At 34.4% G+C, this 9,254-nt stretch overlaps 1 protein-coding gene across 1 annotated transcript; it reads left to right on the top strand.

Moving 5' to 3' along the window:
- Positions 1 to 525: 525 nt before the first annotated feature.
- LOC142615590 (uncharacterized) lies at positions 526 to 4,675 on the top strand. The gene is made up of 3 exons (XM_075788331.1): positions 526 to 3,205; positions 3,861 to 4,333; positions 4,649 to 4,675. The coding sequence occupies exons 1-3, from the start codon at positions 526 to 528 to the stop codon at positions 4,673 to 4,675; spliced, it is 3,180 nt and encodes a 1,059-aa protein (XP_075644446.1).
- Positions 4,676 to 9,254: the final 4,579 nt, after the last annotated feature.

Raw genomic sequence — 9,254 nt, 5'->3', positions numbered from 1 at the left:
AGGGCGAATTTGTTTAGTAGCGATAGTGGATTGCCCTCGTAAATTATTTATTTGCGAAGGTATGGTCGCAAAATCTCTTTTAGCAACAAGAGCAAATACGACGGCCTTCGAGGGTCATATGCCCTCGCTAATAATCTTTTGCGATGATATTTGAATTTTTGCGAGAGTATTCTAGCCTCGCTAGTAGACTCTTTTTTTATAGTGTATGTCCACGGAATGGAGGAGTTCATGTCTATCTATGAATAATGTGAAAGTAAATTTATGTATATAATCCTCGACGATTTTATTTAAATACAACAATAATAAAAGTTTAAATAAAAGATAAATTAAAGTAACAAAAATATAGCGAAAAGACTTACGGCTCCACCCACGTCAACTCAGGTTTGTTTTCTTTAATTGAGAACTTTCTTTGCAATTTACTACTACAACATTACTAAAGGAGCCTATATATAATACAAACTTGCGTATCCAGCTCTGCCTCGTATTCAAATTTCAACCAGCTTTCTTTCCTGCTTGTCCAAACCAATGATGCTTCACTATCACAACCCCAATTTTCCTGAATTATTAAGCTCTACACACCTTCATATGATTCTACTCTTTACTATAACCCTACTATGCTTGCAACCTGCCACTCCAACAAACGAGACTGATCGTTTGGCTTTGCTCAAATTTAAAGAATCCATTGCTAATGACCCGTATGGAATCTTGACCTCATGGAATGATTCTATCCGGTTCTGCAACTGGCATGGAATTACATGCGGCCATCGCCATCAAAGAGTCACAGCCCTAGAACTAGAAGGGCGAAAATTGCATGGAACCATTACACCTTACATTGGAAACCTCACCTTTCTTAGAGCTATCAACCTCCAAAACAACAGCTTTTATGGTGAAATTCCAAAAGAAGTTGGTCATTTGCCCCGACTACGACATCTCAATCTTTCAAATAACACATTGGGTGGAGAAATTCCAGCTAGCTTGAGCAACATCTCCGAACTCAGGATAGTGAGCATAAGGTCGAACAAACTTATTGGGAAAATCCCCATGGAGCTTGGTTTTTTAACCAAGCTTTTAGTTCTTTGGGTCAAGTCTAACAATTTGACAGGAGAAATCCCACCTTTCTTGGGAAATATTGCATTTCTCGAATTTTTTTGGGCAACTTATAATAATTTAGAGGGAAATATTCCAGAGAGCTTTGGCCGTTTGAAAAGCTTATCAACTTTCGGCATTGGAGCCAATAAATTGAATGGTACAATCCCTTCCTCTCTCTACAATATATCATCTATCAGCATATTACTAATTGCAGACAACCAACTTAGTGGTACTCTTCCAACAAACATAGGCCTCACTTTCCCTAATCTCCAAGTTTTTGAAATAAGTATGAATAATTTTTTTGGGCCAATTCCTATTTCTATATGCAATGCATCCCAACTTCAAATGTTTGAAATTGCATATAACAACTTCTTGGGTTCAGTTCCAACTAATCTGGGAAATCTACAAGATCTTGTAGTACTATCTCTAGGTATAAATAACCTAGGAAGGGATTTAGACTTTTTAACATCTCTAAGAAATAGTAGCAAATTGGAAGAGCTGGTTTTAGGTGGAAACCAATTTGAAGGTGTTTTGCCCAATTCTATAGGAAACTTGTCAACACAACTCAATTCGTTATATGTTGAAGACAATCAAATGTCTGGAACTATCCCTGAAACATTGGAGAATCTTATGAACTTAATTGTCTTGTATATGGATATGAATCTTTTCACAGGTGTGATACCTAGTTATATTGGGAAGTTTCCGATGATGCAAATATTTTCTTTATCAGGAAACAATTTTTCAGGAAAAATTCCAAACAACTTAGGGAATCTCACTCAATTGATTCAACTCTATTTGTCTCAAAACAAATTGGAGGGAAGCATACCTTCAAGCATTGGTAATTGCCAAAATTTGCAAAGTTTAGATGTTTCACAAAATTACCTTAGTGGAGTCATACCCTGGCAAGTTTTTGATCTTTATTCCTTGTCACTATTACTCAATTTGTCACACAACTTATTCAGTGGCAAATTACCAGTTCAAGTAGGCAATTTGAAAAATATATATTCACTTGATGTCTCTGAAAACCATTTATCTGGTAAAATTCCTGAGACAATTGGAAGTTGCTTCAAATTAGATCATTTATACTTGCAAGGTAATTCCTTTGAAGGGGTCATACCTTCAGCCATAGCTTCCTTAAAAGGCCTTGAACATTTAGATCTTTCACAAAACAACTTGTCAGGGTTAATTCCAAAAGGCCTAGAGAAACATTTATTTTTGAAATATTTGAACTTTTCATTCAATGATATTGAGGGTGAGCTACCAACAAAAGGAGTTTTCAGAAATGTAAATGCAATATTGATTGTTGGAAACAATAAGCTTTGCGGGGGCATTCCAAAATTGCAATTGACAACATGTCACACCGTTACAAAATCAAGAAAGTCCTTTACTTCTGGAGTAACAATCACAATTATTTGTGTGGTTGTATGTATCCTTCTAGTTGCATCCTTTCTTGCACTTTATTGGAGGAAAAGATCAAAAAAGAAACCTTCATCAATAGACTCAAAGATGGAACTCCTTCCAACAATTTCATACAAAATGCTCCATCAAGCAACTAATGGATTTTCTCCCAGCAATTTGATTGGATCTGGTAGTTTTGGATCAGTATATAAAGGAGTTCTTGACCAAGAAGAAAGATTAGTTGCTGTAAAGGTTCTTAACCTTCAAAACAAATATGCTTCGAAGAGTTTTATGGCAGAATGCAATGTATTAAGAAATGTTCAGCGTCGAAATCTTATAAAGATCTTAACATTTTGCTCCAGTATAAGTTATAATGGTGATGATTTCAAAGCTCTAGTTTTTGAATTCATGACAAATGGGAGCTTGGACATGTGGCTGCATCTGATGGAAAATAGCGACAATCAATCAAAAAAATTGAGCATTCTTCAAAGACTAATTATTGCAATTGATGTCGCATTTGCTTTAAATTATCTTCACAATTGTGAGCAAAAAATCATTCATTGTGATTTAAAGCCAAGCAATATTCTTCTTGATGGTGATATGATTGCTCATGTAAGTGATTTTGGCTTATCAATGCTCCTCACAACTTCGAATGATTCTTCCCAAAAGTGTACTAGCACAATTGGATTAAAGGGATCTATTGGTTATGCTGCTCCAAGTATTATCTTTCTTCTTTTGTTTTAAATCCTTAAGTATTCTAATGTATTCATTTTCTTTTTGTCACTTTATCAAATGATAGGATTTTTAACTCCTTGATTTTCTTGTCATATATGCTTTTTAATTTTCGTATCAACATATTCGCATATGGGTGTACACATAATTAGCTTATTAACATAAACTCTCACTTAGTAATTTTTATTTTTTCATTTGCTAAGTAACTCTTGCTTAGTATTTGTTTTTCTTTTATAAGTTAAAACATGTTCACGTTTGTACCACGCAAGCACGTAATTAATCTTTTTTTTTTATTTTTTATATATATTAAAACTGCAAGTTTTAATTCAAAAATAACATTCAAGTATGATTTAAACTTTGAGAAATGTTAAATTTGATATTCTTTGACTAAAATTTGTACCTTCTTTGTACATATATATTTTCTTAATCAAAATAAATCAACAACAGGGGGGAAAAGTGATTTGGACCCTCTGGATAAAGTTATTACTGATTCCTTTAATTTCAAAAGTAATAGCATATGCCATTATTTTCTTTATATAGATTTGTTTTATTTTCTTGACTTTGCATTTTGTAGACCCCAAATTCATATTTTTGTAATAGATAGAATATTGCGTAATTTTCCTCCATTTCATGAGTTGTAGAGTACAGCATGGGGGGCGAGGCATCAACTGAAGGGGATGTATATAGTTATGGGGTTCTTGTATTGGAAATGTTTACAGGAAGGAGGCCCACTGATGATATGTTTAAAGATGGTCTTGATCTCCATAACTTCGTTAAAATGACCTTACCAAAAAGGCTCATTCAAGTTGTTGACCCACTTCTTTTGCTAAGAGAAGTTGAAGAAATGGGAGTAGCAACTATAGCAATGATGGCAACAAAAGAAGATGACAATGACAGTGAAATTGTAGAAGAAGCTAATAATATTGAGGACTCTAGGCGTATCGATGTTGACATGCAAAAATGCTTACTCTCAATCCTTGATATTGGAATCTTATGTTCATTGGAATCTCAAAAAGAGAGAATCAGTATGGAGGAAGTCATTAAGGAACTACAATTGATAAGAAGTACTTTTGTTGGTTTGGGGATCCGCAAAGGTAGACCAAGCAAAGCTCAAGTAAGAAAATTTTCATTTTGAATATAAGACTACTCTAAGTAGTGTGTCCTAGTCACCTACTTTGATTTCATTCAATTCCCAAATACTTCTTTTAAAAAAGCATGGAGATTTTATGTTTACCTTTTTATTAATCTTGAGTAGATTCTCATAGCTAATTTTAAAATTAGATTTTCATTTCTCACTCTTGGTCAAATTGCTAAACAGAAATTGTCATCTTATTAATACCCACGACCTTGTAACCATGTAATAGTTATTGTTTTTTATGTTATCAAGGTATAGAATGGTGAGCTAACGAACTTTTTTTGTGAATTGCAGAGGCTTGGAACAAGTAGAAGAGATTAAATGTCCTCAATAATGCTTGGATTATGCAAGGGATTAGGAGTCATGATCTTAATTTCAAGCTAGTTTAATATCCCTTGTTGAAATGATCAATGGAAGATCTTCTTTCTCTTCTAGTGTAGGAATCATGATTTTCTTTCTCTTCATATGTAGTAGTCGTCTTCATTTACTGTGCTGGATTCTACTACTGTAATGTGTGATTATGTGTTTGTACTAATAATCAATTCAATCCCTAAAAGTCTTTATAGGAAGGGACTGTATCAAAGATGCCATGTTAGTTTAGAAATTTAGATGCTATTTGCAACATTCTTTTAGTATACAAATAAAAATGGATGTTTCGCTTAATTTCCATTTAAACTCAAAGTTTTAGATTATAGTAGCTTGTGGCCGTAGAGAATAAAACAATCAATCTAAGTCTCAATTTATTATATAAGACTTTAATCGAACAGAAGACCAATCACACATCACTGCCCAATATTTGATGAATCAGATATGACACACACCAAACAGTCTAGGACCTCCCTAAAGCATATAAAGCTCAGTATATGTGGCTACACAAGAGAAGCAACCTGACTTAGTTTTGGTCCATGTAGCCTTATCCTTTACTTTTGACCTACAAGACTTATTGGATTTGGAGTATGACTAAACTAAGTTCTATTTTTTAAGACTGAATCCACCAAAGTCTCACAGATTGTTGCATCACGAATAATCCTATATATTTCCAAATTTAAGCAGAAGTGTTCCAACTGGGTGTCAGTGGTCAAGCCATAGGAAGATTGTTTTCCCAAGTCAATCTAACCCAATTTAGAGCATCAACAAAAATACTCTAAATGAAATTTTAATTAAAAAAAATGTATCCATTAGCTACTTGAGAAGTTGGCAGACAGATTTTGAATCTAATAGACATGCATGCATAGAGCATTAACTCTTGTAGCACTCATTCTTAAGACAAAGAGAGAGTGTGACAATGTGGCACAAATGAATATATTGTACCATGATAACTAAGGTTACCATGTATACATGCAAGCAACAGAGAGAGATAAGCATTACAACAACTTAAACCCCAAAAAATAGAATTGTGTATAACTATACTACAAAATACAAAGAGCTCATAAATGCTATAACAAACGAAGAGAAATGCCATGTCCATAATATTTTCAAAACACTTAAAAAACCAATAACAACTAACCACCAATAAACTTAGGTGGTAGTTTATTACGAGTTGTTATTAGTGAGGCAAAAGTAATTTTAGTAGTAAATTCAAATTAAAACCAATAACAACTAACCACCTATGATTTGTTGTGAAAAATTTTTGTATGTAGCATTTCTCGAAAAAAGAATGATATTGGAAAGTATAGTAACACAGAGTTTTGTGGGCCAAAAACAGAATACTATTGTTTTTCTTTGTGGCTTCTTTTGCCAATTGCTTCAGGCCTTTTGCACACCAATTCATCAGCAACGTCCTTGGGGTGACACTTAACACTTAACATATGCTTCTAGAAATTATCTTCTTCCCAATTATCCTCCGAGTAAGTAATGTTACTCTGTACACTAGGGAAAAATGTTCATATACCTCTTGAACTTTCAACCATTGGCCAAAACATCCCCCTAAACTTTTATATTGGCCAATTGACTCCTCAAAGCCCATTCTTTAAAGCCACGAATGCTAATGCTAGTAGCTCGCTTTTATCTGCCTATGACCAAAAATTAAGAATTTATCAAAACAAAAGACTGTCTCATGACAGTTGTTGTGGGGTGCCTAATACCTTCCCCACATGTTACCAGACTTTCGAACCAAGAATCAAGATTTTTTATCATCCAATTAGATTAGGAAAAAACTGACTTTTTCATAACCTAGGGTTGGTAATAAAATTAAACATAGTCAAATGACCAATCACACCTTAGCAAAAACCTAATGATTGTTGGTGACTTTACAAACTCGTGACAATTTAAAAATGATTCATTTGTCATAGGAGAGCACGCATTCGAGCCCGCGAACCACCCTTTAGGGAAGGGTGTGTGAGTCATTGTTTCTAGGTGGTCAATGATCGTGAGGTATCGACATAGCCAATTGGAATATGGCACATCATTTAATTTAAATTAGACTAAAAATAGACCAATTAGAATTAAAAGATCATAATCACCTATGGTCGAGACTGGTTTCATGTAAGTGTCCTTTATTGTTAAACCTTATTTCTTTGATATCTTTTAATCTAGTGGTCCGATTAATGCTCATGAATTGTCATTTTAAAAGAAGTATTTGAAGATCAAAAGGTCAAAATTACAGTCTTGCCTTGGAGACGTTAAATGGTGATAATATGCAATGTAATGCAAGTGGGGTTAAATGTGAGACGCAAAATGGGGTATCTACAAGTTCAGCCTTCAATCAAATTTAAATTGAATTCAGCAAAAGAATAAGATTATCAATACGAATAAAGCAAAAAATCTAAGCAAGAGAAAGATATGATTGTTGATTGAAAGCAGAATATGAAATTAAAAATAAAAAATGTCATTTAAGTGTACCTTAAATTGACAACAAACCGAAAAATATTATAAATAATATATATATATATATGAAAAAATAGAATAAATATAAATAGTACCTATTTGATTCGGGAAAAAACTCCCTCATAGCAAACAATGGCCCGTTTGGTAATGTTGTTCTACTGACGTTGTTTAAGTGTTGTGGAAATACGTGTGAGTGAAAAAATGTTGTGAAAATACGTGTCGTGTTATTTAAATAGGCCCAATTGCTTGTTTTCCTTTGTTGGTGTTGACTTGGCTTTAGAGCATCCGTAGCAGATGTTGCACAAAAAAAAAAAAAAAAAGTCATTTTGACACACCAAAAGCCTACTTTATTATTTTACCACATCAATTTACAACATTCCATTTATCAGATGTTTCATCATTCAATTCTATACAATAAAATAATATTTACTGCACATTAAAATAATATATTCTCTCCTCCCTATTATCATCAACAACAGCAACAGCAACAACATTAATGCCGATCAACAGTAGCAACAGCAACACCACCAACAAACCAACAACAACATCAACAGCAACAACTCCAGCAAATTCCAAATCCAAAAACCTCAAAAAAAGAGGGGGGAAAAAAAACTCAACCAACAAACCAGAGATGAAAAAACGCCGACCCAAACTCAACCAACGATTGGCCTAAAACCCCAGCCCAATTGACCTACAACCCACAAAACGTCGATCCAAAACGCTAACCCAAAACCCACATCGAAACCCATCCCAAATCTCACACCCACAACCCGATTAAGAGAGATCTGAAGGTCAGCGATGAGGGCTGTGGATGTCGGTGGCGAGCGCTAGAGCATGAGGCGGCGAGATCAACGGCGAGCTGTGGAGAATGAGGTGGCGAGATCAGCGACGAGGACTAGCGAGATCGGCGACGAGGACTGGAAAGTGAGGCGGTGAGATTGGCAGCAACTTTCTTGAGAGTGATCTTGAGCAACTTTCTTGTGCAGGGAGGAGAGGGAAGAGATAGAGAGTGACAGAGAGAGAAGAAATGAGATAAAGTCGACGGAGAGAGATATCAGTGTAAGAGGAGAGAGAAAAATGCAATAAAATAATAATATCCCATTTTGCAATTGTTGTCCATACCATGGCAAATTGCAATGGTACTGTAGCAATGTGGCATAATTTTTGAGATTTGCAACATTTGATAAAGCTCCATTTTTGTGTTTGGTATGCCAAATGTGCCAAATATTTGGCATTTGGCACATCTGCTGCGGATGCTCTTACTACTGCCTAGCTTTAATATCCCCTTAAATAGCATGGAATTTGGATGAGAATAAAGAGAATTTTAGTCGTTCAAAGTTAGAGTTTAGCTTACTTCCAGTACTTTTTTAACTAGACATGTCCTTTTGTTTTAAATATACAATAGTAGGTGGTAGTGACCTTTAATCTCCACATTTTATTTAGTTAGCGAGTGGTGTGGCAGTCTTTCATTAAAACAAAAGGAGATTCATTTTTAAAAAATAGGTGAAAACACCATTTTGGTTCCTACATTTTAATGCCTCGGTCAATTTGGTCCCTACATTTTGGTAGCAATCAATTTGGTTTTTGTTATTTTCAATGTACAGTTAATTTAGTCCCTACTATTAACTCACTAATGAAAAATACTTACTTGGCAAATAGTTTCCTTGTTAGTGTACACGTGGCTAACATAATAATATAAAATCAATAAATTAAACATCAAAAAATCCATATAAGAATATTAATAATAAAAGAAATCCATGTTAGACACAAAATTTCTGAAAAGATTAATTAATATAAATATATATATAATCAATTAAAAAATATCCTCACTTTCTTTTAAAAATATAACAAACATGATACCCAACACCACCCAACACCCAAAAACACCACAATAAGAAATCAAATCTCAATACCGAGTGTTTAGCCAAAACAATCCCAATACCAAGCACTTCAATGCACTGACCCATTGAATCGATCCCATGCTCCACGAAACCACCTCCCAAAACTTCGCATGTATTTGGTTCCCACACTGGCCTCCCTAGATGTGAAGAATCCCACGCATTTTCACTTTCTT

This window comes from Castanea sativa, chromosome 11 (genome assembly GCF_040712315.1).
Source record: "Castanea sativa cultivar Marrone di Chiusa Pesio chromosome 11, ASM4071231v1".
Lineage (NCBI taxonomy): Eukaryota > Viridiplantae > Streptophyta > Magnoliopsida > Fagales > Fagaceae > Castanea > Castanea sativa.
The sequence above is the reverse complement of the archived record's forward strand: the minus strand, read 5'-3'. Positions and strand labels throughout refer to the sequence as shown.

Coding starts and splice junctions, on each gene's coding strand:
- LOC142615590 (XM_075788331.1), top strand. CDS start 526: ATGATGCTTCACTATCACAACCCCAATTTTCCTGAATTATTAAGCTCT. Junction 3,206..3,860: donor TATTGGTTATGCTGCTCCAA/GTATTATCTTTC, acceptor CATGAGTTGTAG/AGTACAGCATGGGGGGCGAG. Junction 4,334..4,648: donor GTAGACCAAGCAAAGCTCAA/GTAAGAAAATTT, acceptor TGTGAATTGCAG/AGGCTTGGAACAAGTAGAAG.